This window comes from Solanum stenotomum, chromosome 2, assembly GCF_019186545.1.
Source record: "Solanum stenotomum isolate F172 chromosome 2, ASM1918654v1, whole genome shotgun sequence".
NCBI lineage: Eukaryota > Viridiplantae > Streptophyta > Magnoliopsida > Solanales > Solanaceae > Solanum > Solanum stenotomum.
Window position 1 is genome coordinate 67,323,261 of NC_064283.1, and position 16,581 is coordinate 67,339,841.

The 16,581-nt window shown below is 32.6% G+C and overlaps 2 protein-coding genes and 1 long non-coding RNA gene across 8 annotated transcripts in view; 2 read left to right on the forward strand and 1 right to left on the reverse strand.

Moving 5' to 3' along the window:
- The window catches only part of LOC125856767 (putative GEM-like protein 8), a 37,848-nt gene extending 26,624 nt beyond the window's left edge, over window positions 1-11,224 (forward strand). Inside the window, exons 1-4 of one of the 6 annotated variants that reach the window (XM_049536395.1) lie at window positions 4,781-5,368; window positions 10,085-10,159; window positions 10,591-10,865; window positions 10,946-11,222. In XM_049536395.1, the coding sequence (XP_049392352.1) occupies window positions 5,128-5,368; window positions 10,085-10,159; window positions 10,591-10,865; window positions 10,946-11,128 (774 nt within the window). In that variant the 5' untranslated portion in view covers window positions 4,781-5,127 and the 3' untranslated portion in view covers window positions 11,129-11,222. Of the gene's footprint in view, window positions 1-4,780; window positions 5,369-5,459; window positions 5,535-5,967; window positions 6,243-6,322; window positions 6,633-9,598; window positions 9,992-10,084; window positions 10,160-10,590; window positions 10,866-10,945 lie in introns of those variants that run through there. The other 5 variants (XM_049536393.1, XM_049536394.1, XM_049536392.1 and 2 more) reach the window with 5 other exon arrangements.
- Window positions 9,338-14,402, reverse strand: LOC125856781 (uncharacterized). The gene is made up of 3 exons (XR_007445562.1): window positions 14,289-14,402; window positions 9,601-9,729; window positions 9,338-9,510 (listed from the first exon to the last, which is right to left on the reverse strand). It is a non-coding gene; the product is annotated as an uncharacterized LOC125856781 (long non-coding RNA).
- Window positions 14,297-15,880, forward strand: LOC125856766 (putative GEM-like protein 8). Its single transcript, XM_049536391.1, has 4 exons — window positions 14,297-14,550; window positions 14,644-14,718; window positions 15,076-15,350; window positions 15,431-15,880. Exons 1-4 carry the CDS (start codon window positions 14,298-14,300, stop codon window positions 15,611-15,613), a joined length of 786 nt encoding a protein of 261 aa, XP_049392348.1. The 5' UTR covers window position 14,297; the 3' UTR covers window positions 15,614-15,880.
- The last annotated feature ends 701 nt before the right edge of the window (window positions 15,881-16,581 follow it).

Consider the following 16,581-nt stretch of genomic DNA (forward strand, 5'->3'; position numbering starts at 1 on the left):
TCTACAATCCAAAAGAAGGCACAAGACTTCTCATATCTTGATTTAGTTATAACTAACTTTCTTGAGATATTTTCGGTAACACTAATTGCTCTTCTCGTTTTGCATATGATAGAGGCTTAATTCATTTTGATTTTGTTTATATAATTGTGGTGTCTGACCACTTTGCACACCTTGCTTAATTCCACAAGAATACTTGTTACCTCCTACGAACACAAGTGCCAGGTAACTCAATCCAACATGGCTTAGACAAATGGAAAAATATTAGCTGGAATTTGAACCTCAGACCTCATGGTTCTCAAACCCACTTCATTGATCACAACTCCACACCCTTGGGTGCTCATTTTATTTAAGCTTTGCGTAACTGAACTCATTTTCCAACAAAAATTGACCAACTAGCTTGCTAAATAATATAATTGAAAAACGAATGCAAAGACATTACAACACTCTTAAAATATTATTCTCTCCAGGTCAATTTATGTGGTGGAATTCGACTCAACACGAAGTTTAAGAAAAGAACTTTTGGACTTATGGCCTTGAACTTACCATGAGATTCTTGTGACAAAAAAAGTATGACATTAAGGGTAAAATGAAATATTTCCAAATAAAAGGTGTCATTCTTTTGGAATGGACTAATAAGAACAATGACATATAATATGTAATAGAGGGAGTATTAAAGAGTATTACAAATAATTTCTTAATAACTAGATAAGTAGTTTGAAAGATACACATGAAAAATGAATCAAAAAAAATTATTATCTTTTTATGCTTCATTGTTAAATACTTTTATTTCTTTAGATTTTTCAAAGGATTGTTGTCCAAAGATAAAAGATGGTCAAACTAGGGAAAAGATAAGTTGTTTACCGGAAAGTTCTAAATCATATGTCTGCGTGTTGTGTTCCACATAGGATCAGCATGAATGCCTACATAACCTGCCCACACACATCATGATGAGATGGAGAAAAATAAAGCAAGATAAGAATAACTGCCTTGTAAGAGAAAGCAATACATACAATCCAGACAAGCACATGTATTATAGATCTTACATGTCAGATTGAGATCTTTGAACTTGCCTAATTAAGTAACACTTCAAGGATGACCCACACATGTTCCTAAGGGGACAGGCAAGTGGTGGATATGAATCATCACTACTGTACACTCATATATCATATATCATCATATATTTATATAAAGAGAACCCTAGGCCCGTCTACGTAGCGCCACCATAAACCAGAATTCTCTTTTAATTTATTTATTTCCAAAACCAGTCTTCCTCTTTCATGAAAAGTTGTGACTTTTATGAAAAGTTGTGACTTTTATGAAAAGTTGTGACTTCTATGAAAAGTTGTGACTTTTATGAAGAATTGTGACTTTTATGAAAAATTATGACTTTTATGAAAGGTTGTGCCCTTTACAAAAAATTGTAACTTTTTCAAAGAGTTGTGACCTTTCCAACAAGGCACAATAAGGATTTGTTCACACTACTCTTTGTTGTCTATAAATAGAGAAATTTCCTGCCACTATTATTTGTAGGTTTTTTTCCACTCTAGGGTAGTCGAATTCAAATACATTAATTAAGCTTTTTATGAAGTTTGTTTCATTCCTCAAAGTTTTCTTCCTCCTCTTTCATGGAGCTTAATCTTTACTATAAGTCATAGGGATTCATGTAACTATGACAATTTCATTTTACTATTTTGGTGACTTTTTTTTAATTCTGTTAAAAATTTCAGCAAGGCTGATTGAAAATTGATCTTCTCTTTTGTCCCTTTCCACATGTTTCTTCATATAAACAAAGAAATTTGATTTCAATTACAAAGCGACATTACTACTCTTGCACCTCTCAGTCCACAACTCATAATGCTGCTGAAATGGTTGAATTCATTACATTTGGTTCTTTAGTAAACCAAATTTTTATTGCTGCCACTATTATTTGTAGGTTTTTTTTGTTATAGGGGAGTTGAATTCAAATACATTAATTAAGCTTCTTATGAAGTGCTTTTCATTCCTCAAAGTTTTCTTCCTCCTATTTCATGAAACTTAATCTTTTACTATAAGTCATACTGATTCATGTATCTATTGCAATAACTTTTTGTTATTTTTGTGACTTTTTTTGAACTCTGTTAAAAATTCAGTGAGGATGTTTGAAAATTTATCTTCTCTTTTGTCCCTTTTTACAGGGTTCTTCATATACTTTTTGGGAAAATTGCTTGTGGGTTGTGCTATATTTTATAGCACACGACAACAAATATGTGATAACTAATACGAAATCAATGATGAAGTTTGTTAAAAGAACCAAAAGGATTGCTCTCTTGCTTGCCACAATTAGTATATTATTTTGATTGTTTTTTCTAAGGTAGAAACATTTTATATGTCATTGCACTCTTCCTATAATATTAGTATAGAGACAATTAGTACACTTCTTTTAACGCAAGTTAACTAATTAGTCATATTTCTTTGTCACTTCTTTTTGTGCATAATAAGAGATCAAGTTTTCTTGAACCTAACAAATGTCCAAAATACATTATAACAAAAATATTTTTTATTGGCAGTAAATATGCACATTAACGAAGAGTACTAGAGCCTTTACCGACATTAATTAATTCTCATTAGATTCAATGTTGCTATAGACTTTAGGGACACTTATAGAGAGTACCAATTGCCTCTGAAAATACAGATTTAGCGACAATTAAACTATTAATTTTCGTTAAAGATCATTTTTGCTTTAGTGATAACTCTTTCTTTTGATATAGTTTTTTGTTTTTTTTATAAAGAAGTAATAACTCTTTCTTTTGACTTCTTTCAATTAAATTTGTGAACTCTAAACTTGGATACAACTTTTGAAAAATATGTTAAGCAACATGCCTTTTTCTTCTTGATTATTAGGAAAGTAAGGTCGTCTTTATTATTATTTGTGGATATTTGTGAGTTCAAGTGCTCACAAAATCATGCTCTGAGATTTTAATATGTTATGTGTCAAAATTTTGGTTTAGAATATCCAGTTGTGAACAGTTCCATTCAGATATCACCTACTACTTGGTTGATAATTGCATTAATTCTTTGTAACTGAATACTATAACCATAACAATAAATATGGTTCAATTCAAATAAGTTGGGGCCGGTGATATGAAACCTAAGCAATAGTAATGACTATTCTGAGACAATGAGGAAAAATATTTGTGATGCTAACAATTTTAGGGTCATTTTAAACATTTACATGATACGGCATACTATAATAAAAAAGAGATTGATGGAGGTTCATAAGAAAAGAGCCGAAGGTCTGTCTTTGAATTTAGTTAATTATGGTTTTTTGTCTCTTCTTTAACTCTGATGTTGTTCTGTATAACTTTTTGGAATTTAGAAAATTTGATTACTTCTGACCAACTATTTCCATGGAGATTTTCTTAGACTTTTTCTTATACTTCAAAATCTCTCTATGACTCATAATTTTTGTATAACAAAAAGACGAAAATTAAAAAAAATATAGCACTTTAAGATTTCGGAGGACTGCTTTACCTTAAGACAAACTGTTCTTGAAAATGTAGTGTATGTATCGAAAATACGAATATTACTGAATGATCATATGTAAGCTTAATAAAATAGTTCAATCCCGTGCGAAGCACGGGTAATTTACCTAGTATATATATATATAAGAGAACCTTAGGCCCACCTACGTGGCGCCATCACAAACCAGAATTCCCTTTTAATTAATTTATTTACAAAATTAGCCTTCCCTTTCATGAAAAGTTGTGACTTCTATGAAAAGTTGTGATTTTAATGAAAAGTTGCGACTTTAATGAAGAGTTGCTACTTTAATGAAAACTTGTGACTTTTATGAAGAGTTGCGACTTTTATAAAGAGTTGCGCCTTTTTTATGAAAAGTTATGACTTTTATGAAAGGTTGTGACCTTTTCGAAGGGCTGCAACTTTTCTAAATAGTTATAACCTTTCTGATAAGGCACAATAAACATTTGTTCACACTACCCTTTGTTGTCCATAAATATAGGGATTTCCTCTCATTTTAGCACAACGAAAATTCTGAACCGCCTCTTCCTCTTCTTCTTCTTCACAATTAAATATTTGTATACTTTGTTCATGTTGAGTGGCTCACTGACACTATTGCTTATGTTACAAATCCTGGTATTTATTTTTACAATCATTAATTTATAATTTATGCTTATATTATTAAGGCTAAATGATAAGATGTAATGATTTTCATTTTCCTTTACATTATTAATGTTTGTTACTACATAATCTTGTATGTAAGATAATATAGTGTTTTAGTTTTAATGCCTGATAGGTTTTAAGTATTATTTTATAAATTTCGTGATATTAAATTCCCGCGCAAAGCGCGAATATTTTTACTGGTAATGTCATAAATTCGAATTTTTCATCTTGTCAACTTTAACATACAAGACTGGTAAAACTAACTTGAGATAAATTCGAAAGTATATGACGGCTAGCCTAATAGTAACAATATGATTCTCAACAATCTCCCTCTTGAGATTAAAAACTATTGTTTTTAGTTTAAACAAATGCTTAATCATAAAGAATTACCTACAAAATAACCAGTTAATTTTCATGGGAAAGAAGTTGAGTCGATTAAGCCTAAATAAACTACCTTACTAGTTCTGAAGATAAGACTTCAATATGTGAAACTTTCTCTTACTTTGGCTCAACTTACAAAAGAAGGCAGCATCATAAAGCAAATCTGTCAACTAATCTAAAGTATTAAAAAAAAATACATGTGCACACAAATCTTAATGACAAAATGAGTCAGCATGAGATTAGTTTACTGTAATTGACCAGACAGCTAAAAGAAGACACTTTCAATACCTTACGAGCAAAGAGAAAAAGATATAAAAGGAATTTAGAAAATAAAGGGAGTGGTTGAACATACACTGCACTTAGATTGTTTTTAGAATATTTCAAATTTCAATCAACAAAAAGATTATTGAAGACAATCCCATCTTCCTGACAACCTTTTTCTTCTTGTTACAAAAGAAAATTCTGAAAAAGCATATGCATGACCTTTTTTGGTTATTTCAGATGACCCATAGCTGACTCATGGAACAATCAGTTAAAAGATTCACCAACTACTCTACAAGCACCTATATATAATGGTAACATGGAATGCTTTTAAACCATCAACCAAACTTAAATATTTCTCACATACCTTCAAAATACAGTAATACTCCACCTCAAATCAGAATCACAATGAAGAACTTACTCCGTGGAAATTTGGTGGGTATTCCCATGAGTTCATCAGTATGTTCACTTGAAAGGCAGACGAAAAGACTACTTGCCCTATCTGCTTGCGAAGACCATATCGTTCCATATGGAACTTCAAAGAACTTGTCTCAAATAAAGCAAAGTGAGTATCCCTGGTCCCTTAATGAAGAATCAACTTGATCAAACCCTTGAATGAAGAGATCATAAAAATAACAATATTCTTGAATATGCAGGAAAATATGTCATTGGTAAGATGAACAAATTGGGAGAAAAGATGGATTGTCTTGTACAAAGCATCCGTGAGCATGGTAAGCACTTCAATTCTCTATAAAAAACTTAAATATATTTATTGAAAATATTACTAAGATAATATTTTGGTTAAGTCGAAAAATAAGTATTGAACTTAAAGTTGAAAGGAGTAATTGGGAATTGAAATTGTGTCCGGACAAGAGTTCCGTTTGTAAAAAAAAAGTTTGAAGCGAAAACAATTATCTCACTCAAAAATGCTACTCAGACAAGTTAATTCCATACTATACCAGTCTTACAAATGCTAAAATTTTTGCCAACTGCGAATACTGATGGACAAACTTCACCTTAAGTTTTTGCAAGTGATGTCATGACCAAACACTAGTGTAAATCTAAAGAACTCAGAGAATTGAGTCATGAAGTACAAAATTCATGCAAGAAGCACATGCATACATGATAGAAAGCATTCATTTTAAATGTACTCTACTTGTGCAGTGAGCCTAAGCCCGAAACTAACAAAAACTTTAAAGGGAAAATTGAGCCTTGGAGCAAAAATTCTTCAAGTAGGAGGGTTGGAGAAAATATTCAGGCAGAAGTTCAGTGTTAGAGATGATGAAAAGCTATTGAAAGTTTGTCAATGCTATTTATCAACTACAGCTGGTCCAATTGCAGGCCTTCTCTTCATCTCTACCGATAAGATTGCTTTCTGCAGTGAGAGATCAATAAAGCTCTTATCTCCAACTGAAAAGTTGCTTAGAATCTACTATAAGGTACCACTCTGCTCCGTTTGTCTTTCAACTCTTACTTTTCTAACCACATAAAGCATAATCTAACTGCTTCACAATGGCAGGTATCAATCCCAATAAGTAAGATAATGAAAGCAAAAGAGAGCAAAAATATGCAAAAGCCATCACAGAAGTATATACAAGTAATTACAGAGGATGATTTTGAGTTCTGGTTTATGGGATTCCTCAATCATCAGAAGACACTGAGATATCTGCAGAAGGCAATCTCCAGCTCAAGCAAGTTATGAAGACAACATTTTTTTTCCAATGAGCTCGTTCTTCAATGTAAAACGTTCATGCAAAAACGAATTCAGGGATCTGTTAAAACTTTATAACTAGATCCATTGCTCAAAGAAGGCTTAGGTTTAAGCTTTGTGCCCTTATGAGTTCATGGGAATGTATAGACTTTTTCTTTTTGAAACTGGTAGCTTTTGTATAGACTTACTTTCTTTTCTGAGATAGCAAGAGATGCAAATGTATAAATTTATTATAAAACTTGTGCAGATAGATTGATTTTCTTTGTAGATTCATTTAGCTTTCTACTTGTCCTTAGAATAGACTTTATGACCCAAGTGGTAGATATGAAAACAAGAACAATATGCTAGTTATAGGATTAGCATTTTAGATTGTTTATATGCAAATTTAATACTGCATTCAAAAGCTTTGCTGCCTTCAAGTTTTTTTAGTATGATATATAGTGTCTTCAAATTATTTATCTTTTGGATAAAATGAAATAAGATATAAAATTTGCAGTTGAAATTGTGAAGTCAGTTTGAGGGATATTTCCATGTTGTAATTCAATATGCTGAGGCCGGAAACCACACTATATTAATTTAAGAATCTAAGTGATCATCATCATTTTTCTGGTCTGTAGTTTCCTCACACCTTGAGATAAGAAAAGGTGTAGCCATTCTCACAATGGAATGCTACCCATTCATGAAAAGTGAACTGGTATCATCGTCCATAAAATGATGAACCAGCCAATTTGAAATACTAAAATTGGCAGTGTGTTTAACTTCTCTGCATTTCACACTATCAAGTTACATAAATGATAACCACAGGTAACTGTTTAAAAAAGGTGGATTTAGTAACCTGAAAATCTGGGCAAGTTGCCTGCTACAAGACATTAATATACACTGTCAATGTAAAGGCAACTTACCTACTATAACATGCTAAAATACACTATCAACGTGAAGAAAAAAATATTATACCGTCACTAAAATACACTTGGTTTGTTGTTGATATCTCGTGTAATAGCAAATCATTCTCAAACTTCATATTACTACATATTTATGACATAAACCCAAAAAACAAACCAAATACAATCAATCTATACTTCTTGATCATAGATGTAGTCAAAGCACCCTAAGTAAGTGATCAAAATCCGGTGTGGATCTCACACCCACACTTCTGCTGTGTTGACACGTGTGTGGTAGGAATTTCGAAGAGTCTGAGTACTATAGATAAACCATGATAGTAGAGTACCATACCCCTAAACTCTACATCCAAAAGAAGGCACAAGACTTCTCATATCTTGATTTAGTTACAACTAACTTTCTTGAGATATTTTCGGTAACACTAATTGCTCTTCTCGTTTTGCACATGATAGAGGCTTAATTCATTTTGATTTTTTTTGTAATTGTGGTGTCTGACCACTTTGCGCACCTCGCTTAATTCAACAAGAATACTTGTTACCTCCTACCAACACAAGTACCAGGTAACTCAACCCAATATGGCTTAGACAAATGGAAAAACATCAGCTGGAATCTGAACCTCAGACCTACTTCATTGATCACAACGCCACACCCTTGGGCACTCATTTAAGCTTTGCGTAACTAAACTCATCTTCCAACAAAAATTGACCAACTAGCTTGCTAGATAATATAATTGAAAAACGAATGAAAACACATTACAACAATCTTAAAATATTATTCTCTCAGGGCCAATTTATGTGGTGGAATTCGACTCAACACGAAGTTTAAGAAAAGAAGTTTTGGACTTATGGCCTTGAACCTACCATGAGATTCTTGTGACTAAGAAAGTATGTCATTAAGGGTAAAATGAAAAATTTAAATGAAATATTTCCAAATAAAAGGTATCATTCTTTTGGAATGGACTAATAAGAACAATGACATAAAATATGTAATAGAGGGAGTATTAAAGAGTATTACAAATAATTTCTTAATAACCAGATAAGAAGCTTGAAACATACTCATGAAAAATGAATCAAAAACTATTATTATCTTTTTATACTTCATTGTAAATACTTTTATTTCTTTAGATTTTTCAAAGGATTGTTGTCCAAAGATAAAAGATGGTCAAACTATGGAAAAGATAAGTTAGTTTACCGGAAAGTTCTAAATCATATGTCTGCATATTGTGCTCCACACAGGATCGGCATGAATGCCTACATAACCTGCTCATACACATCAGGATGAGATGGACAAAAACAAAGCAAGATAAGAATAACTGCCTTGTAAGAGAAGGCAATACATACAATCCAGACAAGCACATGAATTATAGATCTTACATGTCAGATTGAGATCTTTGAATGGCTATTTTCCCTTGCCTAATTAATTAAGCAACACTTCAAGGATGACCCACGCATGTTCCTAAGGGGACAGGCAAGTGGTGGCTATGAATCATCACTACTGTACAATAATGTCATAAATTCCAATTTTTCATCTCGTCAACTTTAACATACAAGACTGGTAAAACTAACTTGAGATAAATACAAAAGCATATGACGGCTAACCTAATAGTAACAATATGATTCTCAACAATGTCCCTCTTGAGGTTAAAAACTACTGTTTTTAGTTTAAACAAATGCTTAAACTTTCTCTTAAGCCTAATTAAACTACCTTTGGGAACGAAGTTGAGTCGATTAAGCCTAATTAAACTACCTTAATGACTTCAATATGTGAAACTCTCTTACTTTGGCTCAACTTACAAAAGAAGGCAGCATCATAAAGCAAATCTGTCAACTGATCAAAAGTTAAAAAAAAAAAAAAAACACATGTGCACACAAATCTTATTGACAAAATGAGTCAGCACAAGATTAGTTTACTGTAATTGACCAGACAGCTAAAAGAAGACACTTTCAATACCTTACGAGCAAAGAGGAAAAGATATAAAAGGAATTTAGAAAATAAAGGGAGTGGTTGAATATGCACTGCACTTTGATTGTTTTTAGAATATTTCAAATTTCAATCAACAAAAAGATTATTGAAGACACTCCCATCTCCCTGACAACCTTTTTCTTCTTGATNGTGTCCGGTGGGGTTTGGACACGTGCCATCACATCCGGTTTTGGGGTGTGACACACTCCCATCTCCCTGACAACCTTTTTCTTCTTGATACAAAAGAAAATTCTGAAAAAGCATATGCATGACCTTTTTTGGTTATTTCAGATGACCCATAGCTGACTCATGGAACAATCAGTTAAAAAATTCACCAACTCCTCTACAAGCACCTATATATAATGCTACATGGAATGCTTTTAAAACAACAACCAAACTTAAATATTTCTCACATACCTTCACAATACAGTAATACTCCACCTCAAATCAGAATGACAATGAAGAACTTACTCCGTGGAAATTTGGTGGGTATTCCCATGAGTTCAGCAGTGTGTTTACTTGAAAGGCAGCCGAAAAGACAACTTGCCCTATCTGCTTGCGAAGACCATATTGTTCCATATGCAACTTCAAAGAACTTGTCTCAAATTAAGCAAAGTGAGTATTTCCCTGGTCCCTTAATGAAGAATCAACTTGATCAAACCCTTGAATGAAGAGATCATAAAAATAACAATATTCTTGAATATGCAGGAAAATATGTCATTGGTAAGATGAACAAATTGGGAGAAAGGATGGATTGTCTTGTACAAAGCATCCGTGAGCATGGTAAGCACTTCAATTCACTATAAAAAACTTAAATATATTTATTGAAAATATTACTAAGATAACATTTTGTTCAATTCGAAAAATAAGTATTTGAACTTGAAGTTGAAAGGGGTATTTGGGAATTGAAATTGTGTCTGGACATGAATTCTGTTTGAAAAAAAAAGTTTGTAAGCGAAAACAATTATCTCACTTAAAAATGCTACTCAGACAAGTTAATTCAATACTACACCTGTCTTTCAAATGCTAAAATCACCAACTGTGAATACTGATGGACAAACTTTACCTCAAGTATTTGCAAGTGAAGTCATGACCAAACACTAGTGTAAATCTAAAGAACTCAGAGAAGTGAGTCATAAAGTACAAAATTCAAGCAAGAAACACATGTAAACATGATATAAAGCATTGATTTTAAATGTCCTCTAATTGTGCAGTGAGCCTAAGTCCGAAACTAACAGAAACTTTAAAGGGAAAATGGAGCCTTGGAGCAAAAAATTTTCAAGTAGGAGGGTTGGAGAAAATATTCAGGCAGAAATTCACTGTTAGAGATGATGAAAAGCTATTGAAAGTTTGTCAATGCTATTTATCAACTACAGCTGGTCCAATAGCAGGCCTTCTCTTCATCTCTACCGATAAGATTTCTTTCTGCAGTGAGAGATCAATAAAGCTCTTATCTCCAACTGAAAAGTTGCTTAGAATCTACTACAAGGTACCACTCTGCTCCGTTTGTCTTTCAACTCTTAATTTTCTAACCACATAAAGCATAATCTAACTGGTTCACAATGGCAGGTATCAATCCCAATAAGTAAGATAATGAAAGCAAAAGAGAGCAAAAATATGCAAAAGCCATCACAGAAGTATATACAAGTAATTACAGAGGATGATTTTGAGTTCTGGTTTATGGGATTCCTCAATCATCAGAAGACACTGAGATATCTGCAGCAGGCAATCTCCAGCTCAAGCAAGTTATGAAGACAACATTTTTTTTCCAATGAGCTCATTCTTCAATGTAAAACGTTCATGCAAAAACGAATTCAGGGATCTGTTAAAACATTATAACTAGATCCATTGCTCAAAGAAGGCTTTAAGTTTAAGCTTTGTGCCCTTATGAGTTCATGGGAATGTATAGACTTTTTTTTTTTGAAACTGGTAGCTTTTGTATAGACTTATTTTCTTTTCTGAGATAGCAAGAGATGCAAATGTATAAATTTATTATAAAACTTGTGCAGATAGATTGATTTTCTTTGTAGATTCATTTAGCTTTCTACTTGTCCTTAGAATAGACTTTATGACCCAAGTGGTAGATATGAAAACAAGAACAATATGCTAGTTATAGGATTAGCATTTTAGATTGTTTATATGCAAATTTAATACTGCATTCAAAAGCTTTGCTGCCTTCAAGTTTTTTTAGTATGATATATAGTGTCTTCAAATTATTTATCTTTTGGATAAAATGAAATAAGATATAAAATTTGCAGTTGAAATTGTGAAGTCAGTTTGAGGGATATTTCCATGTTGTAATTCAATATGCTGAGGCCGGAAACCACACTATATCAATTTAAGAATCTAAGTGATCATCATCATTTTTCTGGTCTGTAGTTTCCTCACACCTTGAGATAAGAAAAGGTGTAGCCATTCTCACAATGGAATGCTACCCATTCATGAAAAGTGAACTGGTATCATCGTCCATAAAATGATGAACCAGCCAATTTGAAATACTAAAATTGGCAGTGTGTTTAACTTCTCTGCATTTCACACTATCAAGTTACATAAATGATAACCACAGGTAACTGTTTAAAAAAGGTGGATTTAGTAACCTGAAAATCTGGGCAAGTTGCCTGCTACAAGACATTAATATACACTGTCAATGTAAAGGCAACTTACCTACTATAACATGCTAAAATACACTATCAACGTGAAGAAAAAAATATTATACCGTCACTAAAATACACTTGGTTTGTTGTTGATATCTCGTGTAATAGCAAATCATTCTCAAACTTCATATTACTACATATTTATGACATAAACCCAAAAAACAAACCAAATACAATCAATCTATACTTCTTGATCATAGATGTAGTCAAAGCACCCTAAGTAAGTGATCAAAATCCGGTGTGGATCTCACACCCATACTTATGTCCTGTTGACACGTGTGTGGTAGGAATTTCGAAGAGTCTGAGTACCATAAATAAACCATGAAAGTAGGGTACCATACCCCTAAACTCTACATCCAAAAGAAGGCACAAGACTTCTCATATCTTGATTTAGTTACAACTAACTTTCTTGAGATATTTTCGGTAACACTAATTGATCTTCTCGTTTTGCATATGATAGAGGCTTAATTCACTTTGATTTTTTTAAAATAATTGTGGTGTCTGGCCACTTTGCGCACCTCGCTTAATTCCACAAGAATACTTGTTACCTCCTACCAACACAAGTGCCAGGTAACTCAATCCAACATGGCTTAGACAAATGGTAAAACATCAGCTGGAATTTAAACCTCAGACCTCATGGTTCTCAAACGCACTTCATTGATCACAACGCCACACCCTTGGGTACTCGTTTAAGCTTTGCGTAACTAAACTCATTATCCAACAAAAACTGACCAACTAGCTTGCTAGATCATATAATTGAAAAACGAATGAAAACACATTACAAGACTCTTAAAATATTATTCTCTCCGGGCCAATTTATGTGGTGGAATTCAACTCAACACGAAGTTTAAGCAAAGAACTTTTGGACTTATGGCCTTGAACCTACCATGAGATTCTTGTGACTAAAAAAGTATGACCTTAAGAGTAAAATGAAAAAATTTAAATGAAATATTTCCAAATAAAAGGTATCATTCTCTTGGAATGGACTAATAAGAACAATGACATATAATATATAATAGAGGGAGTATTAAAGAGTAACAAATAATTTTTTAATAACCAGATAAGAAGTTTGAAAGATACACATGAAAAATGAATCAAAAAATATTATTATCTTTTTATGCTTCATTTTTAAATACTTTTATTTCTTTAGATTTTTCAAAGGATTGTTGTCCAAAGATAAAAGATGGTCAAACTAGATAAAAGATAAATTAGTTTACCGGAAAGTTCTAAATCATATGTCTGCGTATTGTGTTCCACATAGGATCAGCATGAATGCCTACATAACCTGCCCATACACATCAGGATGAGATGGAGAAAAATAAAGCAAGATAAGAATAACTGCCTTGTAAGAGAAGGCAATACATAAAATCCAGACAAGCACATGAATTATAGATCTTACATGTCAAATTGAGATCTTTGAATGGCTATTTTTCCCTGCCTAATTAATTAAGCAACACTTCAAGGATGACCCACGCATGTTCCTAAAGGGACAGACAAGTGGTGGCTATGAATCATCACTACTGTACAATAATGTCATAAATTCCAATTTTTCATCTTGTCAACTTTAACATACAAGACTGGTAAAACTAACTTGAGATAAATTCGAAAGCATATGACGGCTAGCCTAATAGTAACAATATGATTCTCAACAATGTCCCTCTTGAGATTAAAAATTATTGTTTTTAGTTTAAACAAATGCTTAATCATAAAAAATTACCTACAAAATAACCAGTTAATTTTCATGGGAAAGAAGTTGAGTCGATTAAGCCTAATTAAACTACCTTACTAGTTCTGAAGATATGACTTCAATATGTGAAACTTTCTCTTACTTTGGCTCAACTTACAAAAGAAGGCAGAATCATAAAGCAAATCTGTCAACTAATCTAAAGTTATAAAAAAAAAAATACACATGTGCACACAAATCTTAATGACAAAATGAGTCAGCATGATATTAGTTTACTGTAACTGACCAGACAGCTAAAAGAAGACATTTTTAATACCTTACGAGAAAAGAGAAAAAGATATAAAAGGAATTTAGAAAATAAAGGGAGTGGTTGAATATGCACTGCACTTTGATTGTTTTTAGAATATTTCAAATTTCAATCAACAAAAAGATTATTGAAGACAACCTTTTTCTTCTTGATACAAAAGAAAATTCTGAAAAAGCATATGCATGACCTTTTTTGGTTATTTCAGATGACCCATAGCTGACTCATGGAACAATCAGTTAAAAGATTAACGAACTCCTCTACAAGCACCTATATATAATGCTACATGGACTGCTTTTAAACCATCAACCAAACTTAAATATTTCTCACATACCTTCAAAATACAGTAATACTCCACCTCAAATCAGAATGACAATGAAGAACTTACTCCATGAAAATTTGGTGGGTATTCCCATGAGTTCAGCAGTATGTTCACTTGGAAGGCAGCCGAAAAGACTACTTGCCCTATCTGCTTGCGAAGACCATATTGTTCCATATGCAACTTCAAAGAACTTGTCTCAAATTAAGCAAAGTGAGTATTTCCCTGGTCCCTTAATGAAGAATCAACTTGATCAAACCCTTGAATGAAGAGATCATAAAAATAACAATATTCTTGAATATGCAGGAAAATATGTCATTGGTAAGATGAACAAATTGGGAGAAAGGATGGATTGTCTTGTACAAAGCATCCGTGAGCATGGTAAGCACTTAAGTTCGCTACAAAAAACTTGAATATATTTATTGAAAATATTACTAAGATAATATTATGTTCAAGTCGAAAAATAAGTATTTGAACTTGAAGTTGAAAGGAGTATTTGGGAATTGAAATTGTGTCTGGACATGAATTCTGTTTGAAAAAATGTTTGTAAGCGAAAACAATTATCTCACTCAAAAATGCTACTCAGACAAGTTAATTCAATACTACACCTGTCTTTCAAATGCTAAAATCACCAACTGTGAATACTGATGGACAAGCTTTACCTTAANAAAATTCATGCAAGAAGCACATGCATACATGATAGAAAACATTGATTTTAAATGTACTCAAATTGTGCAGTGAGCCTAAGCCCGAAACTAACAAAAACTTTAAAGGGAAAATTGAGCCTTGGAGCAAAAATTCTTCAAGTAGGAGGGTTGGAGAAAATATTCAGGCAGAAGTTTAGTGTTAGAGATGATGAAAAGCTATTGAAAGTTTGTCAATGCTATTTATCAACTACAGCTGGTCCAATAGCAGGCCTTCTCTTCATCTCAACCGATAAGATTGCTTTCTGCAGTGAGAGATCAATAAAGCTCTTATCTCCAACTGAAAAGTTGCTTAGAATCTACTATAAGGTACCACTCTGCTCCGTTTGTCTTTCAACTCTTAATTTTCTAACCACGTAAAGCATAATCTAACTGCTTCACAATGGCAGGTATCAATCCCAATTAGTAAGATAATAAAAGCAAAAGAGAGCAAAAATATGCAAAAGCCATCACAGAAGTATATACAAGTAATTACAGAGGATGATTTTGAGTTCTGGTTTATGGGATTCCTCAATCATCAAAAGACACTGAGATATCTGCAGCAGGCAATCTCCAGCTCAAGGAAGTTATGAAAAGAACATTTTTTCCTTTTGTTCATTTTTTTTCCAATGAGCTCGTTCATCATTGTAAAGCGTTCATGCAAAAATGAATTCAGGGATCTGGTAAAACTTTGTAACTAGATCCATTGCTCAAAGGAGGCTTTTAGGTTTAACCTTTGTGCCCTTATGAGTTAATGGGAATGTATAGACTTTTTTTTTTTTGAAACTGGTAGCTTTTGTATAGACTTATTTTCTTTTTTGAGATAGCAAGAGATGCGAATGTATAAATTTATTATAAGACTTGTGCAGATAGATTGGTTTTCTTTGTAGATTCATTTACCTTTTTACTTGTCCTTAGAGTAGACTTTATGACCCAAGTGGTAGATATGAAAACAAGAACAATATGCTAGTTATAAGATAAGCATTTTAGATTGTTTATATGCAAATTTAATACTGCATTCACAAGCTTTGCTGCCTTCAAGTTCTTTTAGTATGATATATAGTGTCTTCAAATTATTTATCTTTTGGATAAAATGAAATAAGATATAAAATCTGCGATTGAAATTGTGAAGTCAGTTTGAGGGATATTTCCATGTTGTAATTCAATATGCTGATGCCAGAAACCACACAAAATCAATTTAAGAATCTAAGTGATCATCATCATTTTTCTGGTCTGAAGTTTCCTCACACCTTGAGATAAGAAAAGGTGTAGCTATTCTCACAATGGAATGCTACCCATTCATGAAAAGTGAACTGGTATCATCGTCCATAAAATGAAGAACCAGCCAATTTGAAATACTAAAATTGGCAGTGTGTTTAACTTCTCTGCATTTTACACTATCAAGTTACATAAATGATAACCACAGGTAACTGTTTAAAAAAGGTGGATTTAGTAACCTGAAAATGTGGGCAAGTTACCTGCTACAAGACGTTAATATACACTGTCAATGTAAAGGCAACTTACCTACTATAACATGCTAAAAAAAATGTTATACTATCAC